The sequence below is a fragment of the Corapipo altera genome, unplaced genomic scaffold (assembly GCF_003945725.1).
Source record: "Corapipo altera isolate COAL_440 unplaced genomic scaffold, ASM394572v1 56, whole genome shotgun sequence".
In the NCBI taxonomy this organism is placed as follows: Eukaryota; Metazoa; Chordata; class Aves; order Passeriformes; family Pipridae; genus Corapipo; species Corapipo altera.
In genome coordinates this window covers 571,899-591,234 of record NW_020884896.1, presented here as the reverse complement: position 1 = coordinate 591,234, position 19,336 = coordinate 571,899, and the positions used below count along the sequence as shown (strand labels likewise).

At 38.2% G+C, this 19,336-nt stretch overlaps 2 protein-coding genes across 2 annotated transcripts in view; one reads left to right on the top strand and one right to left on the bottom strand.

The window, feature by feature from the left end:
* MAPK8 (mitogen-activated protein kinase 8) overlaps window positions 1-19,336 on the bottom strand; it is a 137,895-nt gene that overhangs the window by 95,094 nt on the left and 23,465 nt on the right. The window lies entirely within an intron of this gene.
* Window positions 1-19,336, top strand: part of FRMPD2 (FERM and PDZ domain containing 2) — a 73,531-nt gene that overhangs the window by 38,491 nt on the left and 15,704 nt on the right. The window contains exons 23-37 of the mRNA XM_027648153.1: window positions 36-140; window positions 1,371-1,464; window positions 1,938-2,023; window positions 2,208-2,355; window positions 3,344-3,558; window positions 4,433-4,531; window positions 5,695-6,047; window positions 9,102-9,396; window positions 10,316-10,474; window positions 11,134-11,308; window positions 12,376-12,586; window positions 13,764-13,801; window positions 16,299-16,385; window positions 16,802-16,866; window positions 18,465-18,626. Of these exons, the coding sequence (XP_027503954.1) occupies window positions 36-140; window positions 1,371-1,464; window positions 1,938-2,023; window positions 2,208-2,355; window positions 3,344-3,558; window positions 4,433-4,531; window positions 5,695-6,047; window positions 9,102-9,396; window positions 10,316-10,474; window positions 11,134-11,308; window positions 12,376-12,586; window positions 13,764-13,801; window positions 16,299-16,385; window positions 16,802-16,866; window positions 18,465-18,626 (2,292 nt within the window). The remainder of the gene's footprint in view (window positions 1-35; window positions 141-1,370; window positions 1,465-1,937; window positions 2,024-2,207; window positions 2,356-3,343; window positions 3,559-4,432; window positions 4,532-5,694; window positions 6,048-9,101; window positions 9,397-10,315; window positions 10,475-11,133; window positions 11,309-12,375; window positions 12,587-13,763; window positions 13,802-16,298; window positions 16,386-16,801; window positions 16,867-18,464; window positions 18,627-19,336) is intronic.

The following is a 19,336-nucleotide window of genomic DNA, read 5'->3' as shown; positions in this document are numbered from 1 at the left end:
CTGTAATGTCATTAGTGTTTATATTTTTGAGACAGGTAGCTGATTCTACCCACTTACCATCTCCATCAGAAACGAACTCAAAGGAAATCTACACGGTGGAGCTTCTTAAAGAAGATGGGACTTTTGGAATCAGTGTGACTGCAAGTGTTACTGTTAATCTTTCATTTTTTCTGTCAAACTGTTACATGACCAAGAACAAAGGCTCTGCTCATTCCCCGGTTCTTACCTGCACAATCTGTGAAGGAAGTGTCCTGGCATAAAGCACATGGCAGTACAAACCCTTTTCATCCTTTCTCAATTTGAGAACAAGATCTACCACTGAAAGTGGAGTTTGGTCAGGGAGTGATATAGCCAGAGACTCTAGAAAACATGACACAAAGAATTCTCCAAGTCATGATGGGTTTTGTTGCTCCTCTGCAGCTCCTGTAACTTCAAGCCTGTGTCCGTAAGCAGATTACATGGGACCATGGCAGAGCTCAAGCAGTGACCACAGGCACTGTTTAATTGTTGAGAGCCCCTGACATGGCTCTGGCCTGTGCCTCGACAAGCAGTATAGTGGAAGTCATCCCATGCTGGGGAGCTGAAAGTTTTGCTATGTAGATTCAAGACAAACTGTGAATCTCACTCTGAAGGCCAGAGAAAGGGCCCTAGACAACTTTATTTTGTAATATAAGGAAAAACAGTTCTCTGTGTATTTAGAGGACTGGGGAAGGCAGCAGTGAAAACTGTCTGCCACATTTGAATAATAATTAGTTGTCCTGCCTATCAAAGTTGAATTTACCCCTCCAGGCTGAGATGTCTTCACAGTCTTTGCTGAAATTGAGTAGGAAGCAACGGCCACTCCGTTGCCTGCAGAAGAAATTAAGGGCTGTTTTTTCATCTGAATTTGGCCAGAGGATATATATGGACAGAACATAATTCTTAGGTTAATCTGGAATTTTTCTGAGCTGCACAACTTGAGGTCCACAAGTTGAGGCTTCATATATTGTCAGAAAGGTTAATAATTGCAGAATGGATATTGCATAGCTTAGAAGCTGGGCAGGAGACTAACTGAAAGATGCAACCTCATCTTCACGTGAGCATAGGGAAAAATTTATGAACATTTAGTTAATGTTTTTATATAGCCACACAGAAATGCATCGCATTTTCCTGAGAAAATAAACCAAGATAACTGTCTATGGAAGTATGTTACAACTAGACGGGGGTTTGGAGTAACATCCTCTTTCCCCTTTTTCCTATATTTAAAAAAAAAAAAAAATAAGTAATTGCTGAAACAGTTGCTTTGCAATGCATGTATAAGTTGCTTTGATTTTTATCACAGGAAGAACATATGAAGACTCCATTCTAATCTGTGGGCATATGTTTTGCAGGGTGGAATTAACACCAGTGTGCGTCATGGTGGGATATACGTGAAGTCAATTATTCCCAGGGGACCAGCAGATAAAGACGGAAATATAAAGATAGGTAACATGTCTGGCAATAAAACTCTGGGCTGCAGAACTCAGTGTTAGTGCGGACAGTGAAACACATTTGGGATTAGAGATTTTACAACTGTGAAATGTAATATGCAGTCCATCATTCCTCAGCCTGTCCCTGTACTACATGTAGATATCCCACTGAAAAATCAGAAGCCTCACACCGACACTGTAGAGTTACTCTCCGTAGGTGACATCAGACTACCGACTCTGCCATCTACTTTCAGTGTTACTGGTATCACCAGACTGTATCACTGCATTTACTTAGAGAATACCCTGGTATGTTTTATGTACTAGTTATAGAATGCTGTACAACAAGCAGTATTGCTTTCCTATGAATTAATATTAATTTGACACATGTAAGCATGAAGTCCTACTGTAACATGGGTAGCCTCAAGGTTTATACCCTCTGAACCTGAACATCAAAACAACTTAACCCTTTTTTTTTCCCTTTTGCCTCAGGTGATCGTCTGCTGGAAGTAGATGGCATCAGTCTCTGTGGCATCACCCACAAACAGGCTGTGGAACACCTGAAGAAATCTGGCCAGGTTTGTACAATAGCAGATAAGATACACAGTAGACTAAACTGGACTTAGTATGAAGCACAGTAGCAAAGGAAACCCACCCCCTACCCCCAATCCATTCCCCCTCCAACCCCATTCTCTTGAAAAGTAGAAAGACTTAGGGCTCACTGTGTACTATGTAACTGGTACCTGTTCATCATTGTTTTAGATTGCCAAGCTGGTTCTAGAAAGGGGAAACTACCAACTGGCAGAACCAGGTGTGACTGCTAATGACAGAAAGGAGGACCAATGTGCAGTTGTTCCTGTGGCAACATCCTTCACAGATGGTACCAAGGACTACTGCTTTTTGACAGATGGTAAGTGATAAAAAAGGAACTCAGGGTGACTTCCTACAATGTACAAGAAAGGAATGAATGAAAATAATTCTGTGAATTTTCTGTGAGTTGGAAGGAAAACTGTATGCTGAATAAAATGATTTCTGATGTACTTAGAATTACAATTGCTAAATGTAGCTGAACTTATCCTAGATATAAATACTGTATCTCTCAGACTTGGTGAGATGGGGCTGGCAAGGGAACGACCCTGCCTGTACTCTATGACACTCTCAGGCAGGAGGCAGCTGTGTCAATGTGTTCAGGCTGTTACCCAGAGAGAGCATCGCCAGCACAACCGCTGATGCTGTGACAGTGATGAAGCTGGGGTGAACTGCTGCCCCAGGGCCAGGACTGGAGGCTGTCATCATTTAATTTCTTAAAAACAGAAGATTTAGAGATCACTTTCACAGAATTTAGACAACAAATAAACGCTATATTTTTTACTAAAGGTTGTCTCATAAACACCAAGTTTGAACCGTACCTTTCCACAGGGAAGTTACTCCTCTACGTTGTTCCTAGGAGAATGGAATTCAGCTACAAGCATGGACTTTGGGAATGGTCTGATCTTTCATTCTCAACTGAAAGAGCAGTAGTTCCAGCTTATGTTGGTTAGTGCTGGAAATAAACTAACCTTGGGCGGCTACAGAATAGTAAATTTTTGCAACATTTACAGAAGAATGTCAGAAGAGGATAGCATGTGAACTGTTTGTGTTGGTACAAAAGGCTTCTGCTCTTGTACCAGACTGCGAACAAAAGGTGGAATAGATTCCAGTTCTCCCTATTCTGCTTGTGAGATTTCAAGAACTTATGTAAGATAAAGGAACACCAAACCCTTCTTTTGCCACTGCTAGGAGTAGATCTACCTCTGCAGCACAGAGGGAAAATGTCTGTTGAGAGTATAGTACATCAGCTCCTTAGGGGGTACATATGTCATGGTTCCCACTTTTTTTCCAATCTCTGCTTTGAACAGATAACACATTTGAAGTGAAATTAACAAAGAATTCTGGAGGCCTTGGATTTAGTGTTCTGCAAATGGAAGAAGATTCTTGCGAACACCTTGGAGGAGCTATTGTAAGGATCAAAAGACTGTTTCCAGGGCAGCCAGCTGAAGAGAATGGAGAAATTGAAGTTGGAGACATCATTTTAGCTGTGAATGGGAAACCTCTTCGAGGGCTTTTGTATCAGGTACCAGGCAGTACTATTACTGAGGTTCTGGAAGGATAACAGGTTAATAAAGACAATGGGATAAAACTATATTTAAACTTCATTATCACCAGAGGGTGGCAGAATTTGCATATAATCTGATTTCTTTGTAGGATTCCTCTCTAGAACTCTTATGGAGAATTTTCTTCTAAAAAATTCTTAGAGAGAATTTCTTCTGCAATTTAATTTATAACATTCTACCACTAACGCATGAATTCTATTGTTAGATGCACACCAGTTGTTAAATAGTTGGAATCTTTGTTGTTGTTACGCATGATTGGAGCATTTTCCCCCTGTGGATCACTTGTGCTTTGTAATGTCATGCAGATTCAAATGTCCTAGATTCAAATTTCCACCAGGTGAGGCAAATCCAGTGTAACTTTTTTACCTGGAATGAAGAAATTTACACTTACATGAAGAAATTAAATTGTAAAAGTAGGCTACATATGGATTTATTTTTTTTCATCATAATGTGGCAGTTTGGTGAGCTGTGCTGATGTAATTGACCGAAGATGTGTCGCTGCCACATGTGGTTTGAATGAATTTGTCCGAAAATTCTGTTTTTCTTCAAGAAAGAAAATTAATTAATTTAAACCTATGTGTCTGCTGGTGGAACAGAGGTTTGTAAACAAAACTAATTTTACTTGATAACCAATTAACTAGATACATGTTCACATATAAACTATAACAATATATGACAATCCTTCAGTAGAAAATTTTGGCCCTCAGAAACTGCTGAGAGGCACAAACACCAGGAATTTAGCATTCACAATAAAAAATGTCTTCATCTCAGTTGGTAAAATGATGTGTACTATTGACTGTGTTCCATCAGAAATATTATTCCCTTTCTGCTTAGGATGTCCTGCACTTGTTGAGAGGAGCTCCTCGAGAAGTCACACTGCTACTTTGCAGACCACCAAAAGGTGTTCTTCCAGAAATAGAGCAGTTTGCCCTGGTAAGGCAAAGCTTCTGACAGAAACTTACTTTTGTAAACCTGGAAAGGCACTACTATCCAATCTTGAATAAGGCAACCTTCCCTTTTCTCCAAGGCCCTCTATTCCATTTCTTTCCCTTCCTGGCTTCAATTCAACCTCTAGAGTTCAACTGATATTTCCTTAGCAAACAAAATAATACAAATCTGGCAGATGTGAAACATACTTATCCCACTCCAACAACTTTTGAGTTGCAATACTGTCATTGGAATGAAGCAGCACATACCCAAGTAGGTCTTCTAGTGGTGGTTCTAAAAATGTTCTATTAGATCCTCAGCCAAAAGCTGTTGTAACTCACAGGCTTGGAGTAGCTATATTACTCCAAAAAGTGAGAGGAAACCAAAGAGCTTTCCCTATCCAGACTATCTCTTAACGAAGTTAAATAAATGAAATAATGGTTTCAGCAGGTTATCCGGCTTCCTACTGAGAGTTAACAGAGTCTGCAGGGGGAAGAACAAAACACAAACAAAAAACCCCCAAACAGTAGAGCTGCAGAGCTAAAATAGTGCCATTAGATGTGCTAACATTATTATTCCTGCTTCCTGAACACAAGTCATAGACACATACACAAGTACTCTTAAAATGAACATGCATTTGCATTACTTATGCTCCATACAGAATAGCCTGCTTATGGTTCCTGTCCCACTAGGATTTATAGCAGTCCATGGACAGACAGAAATGACTGTCAGAACCATCTCCAGATAACAAACTGTCTCCTGTTGCTTCCCTGCAACATGTCCTTGGCTGATTTCTATGGTCAGTTGCAGAAGGGTCAAGTCTGGAAGCTACTTCTACAGAATGAAGAGCATATGGACAGAGCATTGAGGCATGAGATGAACAGAAATAAATAAATAAAAAAAGGGAACCTCTAGAAAATAATTCATTGTGAACTTGTGTAGTAGTTCCAACTGGAACTTCTGGAGAAGGTGAAAGATAAGCATAAAGACAAAAGAATTATTTAGTGAGATAGTACCTCCCTTACGCTTTTCTCTCCCTTCCAGTTACCATTTGATATTTTCCGATTCAGAAGCTTATTAATATTGCCTTTTCAAAATATTTTGCTCTTAAAGGGGAAATGATAGGATATTAAAAAGGAGTTACACTAACCTTTCTGTTACTTTGATAGACTCCAGCACCATCTCCAGTCAAGGAGTTTGTGGCAGAAATGCCAGGAGGAAACAGTATGGATCAATCTACCAGTGATGGAGGTAGTACCTCTCCAGACCTGGAAGACTGCCTGGATTCTCCAGTGGCAGAAGATTTCAGTGAGCCTCCTGAAGATGACAGCTCAGCTTATGAAGAGCAGGAAGCTGAGTTTCAAGGGAAGACCATAGAGAAGCTCACGACTTCCAGGGAAAGTTTCTATAAGCATCTTTGGAAGTTTCATCAAGAAGCTTCCAGTTCTGAAGTATTACACTCCCTAGAGGAAGAAATGAAGCAGAACTGCTACTCACCATGTGAATTTGGACAGGTCAAAAGGTAGGAAATACCAAAATCTGCTCTGCAGTCTTTCCTTTGACTCTTAGAATTTTGAAAGTGAATTGCTGAGGTTTAAGTTCAGGGGTCTCTGCTTCTAATCACTACTGATTACTGAAGATTTTGTTTTACCATCTTATTCTGACTCTCCTAATCTGCTTTCCCTATTTACTGTCATTTTCTTAGAATTTTGCATAAGTATGAATTGCAAGACTGTTGTTACAAGTGCTACACTACTGTAGTCATTTATGTTGTTCAGCTGAATCTGGTTGCCATTTGAAATTAGTGAAAAGACTCTTGACTTAAATAGGAAGAAAATACTTTCTTATTTATTATATAATTTTTTTATTTCAACCTTTTCCAGAATTTACTTAGGCATGAAATTTTTTTCTTATTGTGTGATCTTTCAGTTTCAAATTTTTTTCATAGGAATTAAAAAAAAAATCAGAAGACAAACTGTGATCAAGGAGAAAAAAAAAGGTTATTTTCTGTTTTCTGATCTTCACAAGCCAATAGCAGCCCTGAGACAGAGGAATTATACAATAAAATACAGTGCAAATGGATTCAGTCTCCTTTTACACTCTTTTGGATCTATCAGACACTGGCAAACGGAAGACAATCCATTTCATTTTCATCATCTTTCCCAGTGCACAAGAATGTAAATTGTTAGAACAGAAAAGACTGGTGCAAAGACAAATTAAAGGTCTTCTACTGGCCTTTAACTTCCAGTGTCTAGGAAGTTATAGCACTAGGGGACTGCAAGTCAGGTGGGGCCATAATGGCACTTCATAATTTTAGCTTCTCTTTGTTGAAAGGACAAGCTTCGCTTGATTAATGAATGAAGCTCCTGCTTACAAATCTGCTTCTCTACTGCTGAGAGCAAAACCAGCAGAAATATGTCTGTAGCAAACATATTTGCCAAGAAATACAAATTTATCAAAACTACATTTATTGTGGGAAAATATCAATTCCAAGAAAAGTTTTGGACTATTTCCAAGAAGGAAGTTCTGAAGTAAATGTTTTTTGTTTGATAGATTTTCATTATTATTTAGTTTCAGCTTTTGCATTTTCAAAAGACAGCCAGAGCAGTTTAAGATGGTATACATTTTAAACAATATTTTAAACATCATCTCAGTCTAAATGATCCTTCCAGCTAAAAATACACACACCCCCCAGAAGGAAATAGGCTTTAATAAAGGAATTCCTTTTGATTAATGAAGAGATTTCTCCAGATTGCTCAAAACATTTCATGTAAGTGTATAAATCTTCTGATATGAATTTTAGAAGTTCCCTGCTCAGAGTTTCACATGGAAAATTCCTTTCACTCTTTGTCACCATCAATAAGAAAAAGGTGCTTTGAAAAACTTCAGCCCATAGCTTCCCCTGTGAAGTCCTGTGTAGGGGTCACAGGACTCCGAAAGAAATTCAAGCATCTCAGCAGAGCCCATGTGTGGGCCTGCAGAACCAAGACTTGTGTTATTTCCTGTGATGATATAGAACTGTGGTAGAAGCTGTGCTATGAGTCAGCACTTCACTAGCATGTGACAGCTTCTATGACATACACTTGGACCAACGTCCATTGAACATACTCTTTTCTTTCCTCTCTCCAAAAGAAAGGAGCAGACTGTATTTGTTGCTATCCATAAACATTTCTTTTAAATATCACACTTTTCTTCCACACTATTGTAAGTATCTTGTCCAGCTATTAAAATAGAAACTGTCAACTTCATTCTCATCTTCCCTGTGCTACTGGAGACATCCAGCTTCTCATTTCCTCCCTGTACAGACACATGCTACCAGACTAGATGGCCTCCCTCACTGAGGGCATACACCACCAGCCCATTCGTTTTCCTTACTTCCATCAGTATTTCAAAAATACCATACTAACTATATCCAACCAACTATATCCTAACCATATCCAACCAAAGTGCATGTTTTGCTACTCTGTTTTATAAGTTCTTTCTGACTATAGACAAGATTTGAATCAAAAGCTTAACAATGGGGATCTTCTGTGATTTCATACAAGAAACGCAATTAGTTTTTCTTTTAGTTGTCTATGTTTGCTTGGGAGATGGTAGCTCATTTTTATGAAAGAACAAAAGATCCTGGGTGACTTATATAAGAAATGACATGGCATCTTTGCTATGTGAAGCATTAATAAAAGCTATGCCATTTTAAGTGTTTTTAGGATGAATGAAGTTTAGCAATATTTCAATAAGGATAGATATGTAGAAAACCTACGTTGAAAAAAAATGGTATTTCAAGCATTTTTATGAGCTTTAATGATAAATTTAATGGGAGACAATGTCATAGTAGTTTATTAGGGTTCATTTATGACAAAAGCCAAAACAATATTAAACACAACATATATGATTACAGTCTGGCCTGGAACATCAAAAGTGCTGAATACTTTGTCTGTAATATAGTAGAATTAAATCAATAATAATTTTAGTTCTAGTAGTTGAATAAATCATTGATTTCTGTAGGACAACTCATATGCTTCAAGGCTTACAGAAAGAAGTCAGGACTTATATTTTTCATGGAGAGACGGGAATCATTTCATATTTCATGTTTCTGGTCTGTGCTCAGATACCTAGAAAGACCAGTAGAAGCCAGAAATGTGGCTATCAGTCCTTTTTTCAAGAAAAATGAAAATATAAAAATTGTAGTAGTATTGTAATGTGCATACCATTTACCAGAAAAGTTAATTTGTTTATGGAAGATGAAATAATAAGTAATTTGGGCAGTGTCTGATTATTTTTTTCAAGAAGCAACACAAGTACGAACTAATGCCTCAGAAAAAAAGAGTGCAAGATTTTGCAAAGGCAGTTTTCAAATTATGAAAGTTTTTTAATCTTTCAAGTAGCTTAGCAAAATATTGATTTTTTTTTTCCCATTTTATACTAACATTGAAGAATCCAGACAGCAATTCAATATCATAACTAGTACTTCAGTTAAAGTGAAAATAAGGTCATGCATAAGCAGTAGACTTTTCAGTGGCCATTTAATAAAGCATATGGAGGAAAACCCCAGCACTGCAATCTTTTTATTTTCCAGCCGCGTATTTAATAAGAATCATGATGACCTGTCGAACACAAAATGTATGCCTGAAACTCTCTCTCTAACCCCTATTGATGAAGAGTATCTCACTGTCAGCTCAATGCCTGTGGCCCCACTTTCACGAGGAGGAAGCTTTGAGACTCTCTCCACAACCACTGCGACCCCACAACCACGTGTTTGTGGTCCCTTATCATCATCCCCACCTGCCAGAGAGACACATGACAGTGACAATGAATGGGAAGACTTGGAAGAACCAGAGGAAGAGAAGGAAGAAAATGAAGATTGCACTCAGGTTTGTGATAGGCATCAAATTATTAACCAGTAGAATACAAGCGAAAAGAAACAATTTTAAGAGTGTTACATTCTTAAACATTACTTTTAACTTATTTTCTATGCTATTTCTACATGACTTTTTTTTTTTCTTTCCTGAATATCCACAATCTTCAAGTAAAGCAGACCTTCCACTAAGTCTACCTCTCCAGAATTCTTAACCATTTGCCTTAAGGCCATTTCCTTGGTCTTTACATCTTACTATTTCTCCAACTTTCCAGCATTCTGCAGTATTATTCTCAGTGTACAAGGGTTTAAAAGTCCTCTAGTAGCCTCTAAAATTAATTGGAGCCAGCTACTTGGTTTTTTTCGGTCATCTTTAAAGCCCATGTGGAAAATCACTTTGTTACAGTGATATTACTATAATGTTCTGCTAAGAAAGTATGATCTTTGTGCTAATTACTATTCCAAATGTAAGGCTCAATCTCCTGCCAAATGCGGAACATCTTGCATTCCTACTGACACTAATGAGCTTTGAATTCCCATTAATTTGGGAGCACTGTGGACAAAATTTAGCTCCATCCATTTCCTTCAGTGGGACAGTAATAGCAATAACAACAATAATCTTTGCACCCTCCTATTGCAACACTTATCAGCTCAGAGGACTCCATGCCTTTCTTTACATTTTTCAAAAGCCAAAATTCCAGGCCCAGGCGGCATTCTCTGCCTTATTAGGCCCTATCAATCAATCAACGTGAAACTCCACAAGGTAAAAAGAAGGAAAATTAATTCTGGAATATTAGTCAGAGAAACCCTTATGTATACTCTTGTTTATACCGCCTGAGGATCTGATTCCTATCTGCATATAAGACATAATGGAAGATGTTAATAAAGCAACAGAAAAGCCTACATCAAACATATCTTGTGCCTGTTTTTAATAGGAAATGGAGATATTTGTGACTTTGACCAAGTCAGAGAACAACGGGTATGGATTCTCTGTAGTTCTTAACAAAGTGGATACCTGCCTGTATGTTGATGAAATATTGAATGACCCTGCTCTTTCTGATGGAAGACTGAGAAGGGGAGACAGAATCATTATGGTACAGTAACTGTTGGAGTTTATACAGAGGAGAAAATATTTGCAGATCAATCTCATTTAGCTTTGGCATTCTTCCTTTGGTAGCATCCAGTTTATTGCACATTAAGGTACGCAAGTGCAAATGAATCATATAATAAATCGCATTCTGCTGACTTCAGTTGGATAAATTTCAGACCAAATAGATTTTATGACCAGGCAAATTACATGAATCATCTAGCACCAACGCAAGACAAATGAGACATTAAATGCCTTCCCAATTAAATGACATAAACTGAATTAATGTAATAAGATAGGTGACGTACAAAGGATGCAGGAGTTATGTCCTTTGTAATGTATGAATAAACCCTTTTTTTCCAGCCTGGTTCTTGTACAAGTTGTTGCATTAGACTCTCTTCCTTGTTTTTTTGCAAGAAGACCTTGAGTTTCAAGAAAAAAAAAAAAGCTATTTTTATGAAAGCTCTGCATTCAGAAATATAAAAGTTCAAGAAGGAAATCTTACTGCAATTTTAACTGTTGCATTCACTGAAATGAATACAACAGAAAAACAGTAACATGAAAGTGAAAACCAATTTAAGTTCAATATGCAAAACTCGGAGTGGAGGGAGAAGTACATGATGATCAATGAGATCTATGACATGATTTTCCTTGTTTGTCATTTAGGTGAATGGAATTGATGTAACATCTTTACCATGCAATGAAGTCCTGACTTTACTGCAAAGCTCTCCTCCTGATCTGCACCTTGTGGTTGGTCGTGCTGACAATGATCCACATCCCTCTATCAGGCCAGATGAGATTCCTGTAATTACTCTCACAAAAGGTGCCAATGGACAGCTAGGTGTGTAGTAAAGACTGTGCTTTCTATTTTGGACGGGGATTACAGCAATCATAAGATAATCATAAGCAACTGTGGTCTTGGATCAATATGATTCAGAGTGACCTTGACACCTTTATGGTCTCTGCCATCACCCATAAGCTTTATTTTGAGCAAGGCCTAAGAGGGAAGACTCTTATTAGACCAAAGAAGAGAGATGGAAAAATTATCTTTGCATTATCACCCTATCAGCTGAAGTTTCTGGCAGACCTTCAGTCTCATATTTTTATGTTACTGATACACATAAGTTGCGGACAGTTAGATAATAATGTCTACTACCTCTGGAAATACATAAAGATCTATTTGGAGAGAAAGAAAAAAAAAAGAAAAAAGGTAAAGTTTGAGAGGGATGAACCACAGGTTAGGGCTACATCTTGCTACTCAAAAAATCTCCACTCAAATCCTTGATTCACCACAGGCATAAGGCATTGTGCAATACAAATGATAAAAGGAAATCCCCACAATGTGAGTATCTTGGTATTTCTGCAGAATGTGGTGAGTACTGGACACAGATAAAACTGTAGACTCAGGAAACAGTATGGCTATCTTTGCTCAGGTACTATATCCTGTTTTCAGGTGAGAAACTACTTTCTTCAGAGATTCCTTGAATGTCACTGCACCATTCAGACTTCCATTGTATAGGTATCTCCTCAGTTGTCATAGGCCTCCATTCCCTATCTGAAGACTGTGAGGCACTGAAGTGCCCTGGTAATGAGGGAGTTACTGCTATGCAGCTGAGAGTCCTATTGAAATGACTATTGAACATCAGGTGAAATAAAGCACTATGAAATCACTGAAGCATAGAGATGGACAGCATCATTTAAGTTTTTCCATACTTTTTCTAACATCTAATGGCATTTCACTCTCTCAGTCCAGCTTGTATACCCCATCTTATTGGGGCAAGATTGTTGTTTATAAAGTCAGTGATTTATTCAGCCTATGACTCACATCAATTCCGCTAGACTTCATGTCACTGACAGTGAAATTCAAAGCACACTGCCACAAAAGATGCTTTCTCTGCATTATTCTAGGCTTGAAGCTGACAGGAGGAGCTGGAAGCAAGTTACAAGGTATTTATGTGCTAGAGATAGTGCCTGGCTCTCCTGCCAGTGTGGAAGGCAGTTTGCAGCCACGAGATCAGATTGTTTACATCTGTGGACTATGGACTGAGGGCATTAGCCTGGATGATGCAGTGAGAGTGTGTGAAGCTGCCACGCAGAATGTTCAAATCAAAGCCACAAGGTAAATCTGCGCATAGTCGATCTCAGTCCTAATGGTGAAGCAGGTTTCTAAATTTTGCATCAGCAAGTCAATCAGCACAAGACAAACTACAAGAAAAATGCTTTATCTCAAAGGTCTGAATTTTTCAACCCAATAAATAACATTCATAAAATATCTTAACTCCATGTAATTACAACTAACACAGAGAGTACCAGTAGACTCACACCACAAATGAGAACTCTTCAAATTTCATCGTCCAAATACAAATGTGAACCTATTAACTGTGAGGCTGACCACCATTTTCATGTATCTCATTCTCTAGAGAAAATCTTTATATTTACACCACTAGCATCAATCTTCTCCGTCCAATCTCAGATACACAACTAAAGGCAAGAAACTACCTCTGATGAGAAATTCTGAGTTCCTTCTAACAGCCAAACATTTAGTTAGGTACTAAAAATGCAGCATTTTATCTGCAGCATGTAACAAAAAGTCATCCCAGGCTTGAACAACAACCTGCAGTAATGGATTTCCCTCATTAGTTCATGGCTGCAGTTTAGATTAATTATGTTCCACAGTCTGGTATAGCACCAGCACAGGTCCTGCAGTGATACAGAAATAGCTTTCAAAGATCTCAGAGGAACAGTCAAATATTAACCCAAAAGCATGTGAAAAACTAAGTTACATAACCAGAGTGAGTGATAGTATGGCTGTCATCTCTGTTTTAACATAGTTCAAACCTTTATCAATGTTTTATTAACTTTCACTTGTCTAGCAGAAGAAACTGCCGCCTCATTACACTTAGTCAGTAGGCAGCACACTCTGATCATCAGAATTTACATTCTAAGGAGACAAATAGGAGAAACAGGGTAGAAGAACTTAAAAAAGAGCATTCCCACTTTATAGAGAAGTAACTGAAGCTGAATTCAAAATGTACCAGAAAGCAGTTCTGTTTTGGCACAGGTGATTTAACATTCCCATTTTCTCCAAAACCACTTAAATAAACGTTTATCTACTGTTAAATAAAATAAAATATTTTATATACTGATATAAATGCTCTTTAGAAAAGCAGCATTTACAAAATCATAGAAGCACAACTACAATTTAGACAACTACCTTTCTAAAAATAATTTTAATATGTGCTTTACGAAGCATGCAGCTCTTAATGGCTCACATATCTCACTTTTTCTGCCCTCAGAAATGGCAATCCAGTGGTTCCTATAGAGCAGGAAAATAGTAAGTAAGGCTAATATTTCTGGGTTTTAGTTCAAAACTTGCTTCTGATTTTGAAAATAAGCATAAACTATTGATTCATTGCATTTAAAAAGCTATTAACAGATTGTAATTTGGCATTCAGTATTTCTGTTACAGCCATTCTAAGGTTCTGAAGAAAATTCGGTAGCTATTTAGACAGAAATAAAATGTATAGTTCTCTGTAAAAAAAAAATAATTTATTGCATTTTGCATAGTCTGTTTCTATTTCTAATTTTTTGTTATTAAATGGGAATTTTATGTGGTCATATTTCAACATCTGTTTTGACTGAAACTATTCTTTAACAAGTTTTCTACCCCTTTTGAGCCACTGTTTACTATGAGCCACTACTTCATCATCTAGCCCACCTTTCAAAACTGTTATCAATAAACTACAGAAAATCAGAAAGAGGCAGAACCAATATTTCTCAGTTAACATAAGAGCATTCTTGTCAGGAGATATTTAATACTATAACTGATACAAAACTTCAGTACACATCTTCACTACAAAGACTTGACCAGTATTGCTCTAGCAGTAGAAGGACCCTCAGCAAGCAGAGGTTGCATCTGCACCATCAGGTGGAAGGATAAGTATCATATCTAGGTCACCACATGCAAAGTGTGTTAGCTATGAAGGTAGGAATTCCAGTGCACATTTGGCTGCAGGATTAAGTCAGGCCTAACCCCAGTTTCATTTACCTGACTGGATATTTGAATTTTTTATTTTTTTAATCATGTAAAGATGATCTCAAAAAGTAACCCTGGACCAGAATTGTTCACATGCCTACACTCATCTGAATACTGGCATATGGTTACCTGAAGAAATTATTCCAAGTCAAGCTAGTTACAGATTTCCTACTCTACCACATGTACCCATGTGTTTGTTTCTATCAGCTGAAGCGGTTTACCAGAAGACATAAATAAAGCTATGTGTACTCTCAGTTAATGTGGTATAACTAAAGCATGGCAAATGTATACCCTAGTAGGACCTTGGTTATACAGCCTTGCTCCGTGAGCTTTGCAGATTTGAAGATTTCTCAAGACACCTTCAAAATAAGTAACCAGGTCTGATCCACCTCTGATACAGAGTTATGAACTCTACACTGGTACAGTTACCTGCCTCTCTAACAAAACAGGATGTGTAAGGTCCTGCACCTGGGTCGGGGCAATCCCAAGCACAAACACAAGCTGGGTGAAGAATTGATTGACATCAGCCCTGAGGAAAACCACTTGAGGGTGTTGGTAGACGAGAAGCTCAACGTGACCCAGCAATGCACACTCGCAGCCCAGAGATCCAACCATGTTCTGGGCTGCATCAAAAGAAGAATGACCAGCAGGTTGAGGGAGGTGATTCTGCCCCTCTAGTCTGTAAGACCCCATTGCAAGTGCTGCATCTGACTGTGGGACCCTCAAGAAAGAAGTGAGTCCAGAGGAGGACCATGAAGATGATCAGGGGGCTGGAGCACCTCTCCAACGAAGACAGGCAGAGAGAATTGGGGTATGTTCAGCCTGGAGAAGAGAAGGTTCCATGAAGACCTTACAGCACCTTCCAGTACCTAAAGGGGCTACAGAAGAGCTAGAGGGACTTTGACAAAGACATATAGTGACAGGATAGGGGGGAATGGCTTCAAAGTGAAAGAGGGCAGGTTTAGATTAGATATTAGGGAGAAATTCTTTACTGTGAGGGTGGTGAGACACTGGAACAGACTGCCCAGAGAAGCTGTGGATGCCCATACCTGGAGGTCTTCAGGTCTATGCTGGATGAGGCTTTGAGCAACCCGGTCTAGTGAAAGGTGTCCCTGCCCATGGCAGAGGGTGGGAACTAGATGGTCTTTAGGGTCCCTTCCAACCCAAACCCTTCAGTGATTCTTCTCTTTTATAAGGCACTTTAAAAAATCTACAGTACTGTGGTATTTGGTGTTCCGTTTGCTATCATTGCTGATAGATTTATAGAGAAATCTGTAATAATTTGTTATTAAGAAAGCAAGCCTTCATTTTTATAGATTCTCATAATTACAAAAACGCATACTAAACTTGCAATTGCAACAGGTAGCTTTTTTTAAACAACAGAACATTCATCATTTTCTATAATTTACATATAAAGAGTACATTGTGGAAGTCAACTAAGATCACCAAGATATGATAAAGCAAAACCTCAAAACTGGGTGTGGGTGGGTAGAAGTGTGTTTCTTTGTCTGCCTGATCATTGCCACATGTTTAGAATGATTCAATCCATTCTCTGATTGTTGTTACAATTTTTAAAACAGCAGTGGCAGAGATGCAGTATCTCTGCAATTGTTTATATCTATATGCAAATTGGCAAACTTAATCACGCAGTATAAGTGTCTCAAATTGCCTTATATACTATCAGTATTGGATTTTGAAACTTTGTTTAATAATCTAAGCACAAAGTTTACATTCCCATGTGTAGATGAAGGTTAGCAGGAGGCCTGTCAGAACAAACATACCTGTATGTTTTCAGGGCCACTGGCTGAGACAGAGAAAGGCAATATTTCTTTGTCAAATGAAAACCTGAATTCCAGAGAACAGCATCTGTTGCATCAACATGGTAAGTAACTTTGCATTTTTCAATTAGAATTTGTAAAATTTTGTGCCTTCTCTGAAAGAAACTAAGTCTCTAGGTGGTACTGGCAGCACCTGGGAAAGATAAATGCTTCATAAAAAAACTGCCTCCTTTGGAGTTGCAAAGAACATTTATACCTGTTGTCCATCTGGTGTCTTAGATGCTATAACACGCAGCTTTGAAAGCTTGTTTTGGAACCTGCTCAAGGGAAGGTAAAAAGTCTCCAGGGATAATGCACAGAAGGCTCAGTTCACAGTTCAGGAAATCCACCAGATTTTTTTGTATTTTATATATCAAATATAAAATGTTTTATTATGTCTCTGAGTAAGATTTTGAATGTTATACCATAGAACAGTTTACCAGTACAACTATGTAAAAATTATTGCTGCTTTTTTTCACAGAGAAACATTTGGAGGAAACAAACTGTGGTGCTGAGCAAAACACTCCCGATTCTCCAGAATGTAAAGTAAGTGATAATTTTAAGTGTGAGATGGTCCACTAAATGAAGTGGGCTATACAGAAGAAGGTTTTTTCAATAGTGGATTTAATGTATTTTCTTCCTCTCCAGTTTCTTTGAAAATATGAATATAATGCACTTGGAGAGTGTCCTTTGAAGTATGGAATTGCTTCAGCATTCATGGACTAGAATGTACTAAGCACTTCCTGGGGCCAACTCTTCTGTTGCTGTTTTTCACTGCTTAGAAAGAAAGTAGTACAGGAAAAAGACACAGAATGTCATAGCGTGGGATTCTGGGGAAAACAGGTGTAATTGTGAAACATTTTCCACAACGATCTTTGAAACCTGAGATTAAACCCAGGGGATGGTTGGACACTGTAACAGACTCTCTGGGGAAGTGGTCACAGCACCAAGCCTGATGAAGTTCAAGAAGCATTTGGACAATACTCTCAAGCAGATGCTGTGACTCTTGGGGATGGTCCTGTGCAGGGCCAGGAGTTGGACTCCATGATCCTTGTTGGATCTCTTCCAACTCTGCATATTCTGTGATTTCTGTGACTGTGTGATTCTGTAATAGGTTTCATTCTGAAATTATCAGATGGACATTTGAAAAGAGGGTAAAATTACCCCTGCCTTTGGACTATTATGCAGCACTGACAGAGACCATAATGGTTTGAATTTGGCAAGAGGAATGCCATTTCTGAAATTATGAATTCCTAAAATACACAGGAATTTTTCTTCAGGAAAATACCAACATTCGGTCCTTCAAAATTCTTACAAGTCCAAACATAATTTCTGTTTGTAAAAACACATGCAAAACAATGTTAATTGAAATTATCTACATGGACTGATATTTCATGTGAATAGATGTACTAGTTTTCTCTTGATTGTGCTTTGCAAAAAAGGCTGCCTTTTGTTAAAATTAGACCTCCAACCTAGCAGAAAAATTGGAACAATTTCCTCACTTTTGATTAAGTCATCCCTATTACTGCTTCTTCTGCACCATTTAATCCATGATGGTTTATCTGTTCAACTTGCGAAAATAATTTCCAAGATTGATATTTGTGACATGGGAACTAGTCATGCTGCAAGTCCTAAACATTTCTAGTTTGCTGCTATTTCTGACATAGTACTTGACCCTAAAAAGGCAGCTGATTTTAAAACCAAATGAAGTGCTAAAGCCAAAGAGATGGAATGTAGGGGTTGCAAGATTAAGATTTTCATTATAGAACAATGAAAGAATGAACGATGTACTGCATTAATGTCATGCTGGAGATTGGAGTGCCTTGTTTGTCAATGATGGTGATTTATTTGATATATTATAAAAGGATTATAGAAGAACACATTTCTTTGCTCCTAAGAGGTTATTTTCCCAAGCAGCAATTATTAAAAAGATTATGAAAATAGTATGTACTATTTTCATTCTGATACATACATGGAGCTGCTATGTTGATCCCTAGAAGCTTTATACATCTATTCAAGACTAGGATATATCCCATAATCTACATCAACCATTGAAGTATAATGGGATTTCTTGGTAATAAAAATGCAAAAAAAACACAGCCCTGAATAAACTCCACTTTAGACTGCATCCTTCTCTGTTGTAGGACTTCATTATTAAGATCGAGCTGGAAAAAGCAGAAAATGGAAGCCTAGGATTTGCACTGGTAGGTGGAAGAAATGGCAGGGCCATCCTAATAAAAGCCATCAGCCCAGACAGCATTGCAGACGTAGATGGGAGGCTTCAAGTTGGCGACATTCTACTTAAGGTAATGCTTGTTCTTCATTGCTTTGGCCTCCATTTTCTCTATATACTCTATAACAAGCCTCTGTTCAGTATAAAGATTGTGCATATTGGAAATCTGGTGCTGCTTGGCATAGTAATATGCAGAAGGTGATGTCCCTCAACTCCTGATGGTCAGAGGACTGTTCTGGGGCCCCTACTTCTTTCCTAGAGTTCAGCCTCCTGTGGGACTGGGCCTCTCCACAGCTGGCAGTCAGACACTCCAGCAGAGGCAGACCCAGAATAGCAAAGCAAGCAGTAAACTGTAACTACACCATATTGTATTTGTGCCCAGTGAAGATTACAGATGAAAAGATCAGGGAAACAACTGTTAGCTGACCAAGCCTGCATGTAACAGCTAACCACAGGGACACTGGGAAGAACCTTCATGATGCCAGTTAGGTATTATGAAGACAAGCAAAGCTGAAAACAGAGATTTTGATTATTTATTTAAAATCTTACTATCCTAACCACCTTACCTTACCACCTTTTAATATAAATCATCCTTTTTTTTTTTTTACCCCAAATTATTTTTTCTTCCCCCTCCAGGAGTTTCAGTATTTTCTCTTTGCTTTTCTGTTTTTCACTTACTTCCTTTGCTTCTCCATCTGCTGCCTGAAGAATGGGGAAAACACTGTCCTCTTACTGTCTCAGACTGTACTTTTGTGGTGTCCTGCTGGCAATTATACTATAAGA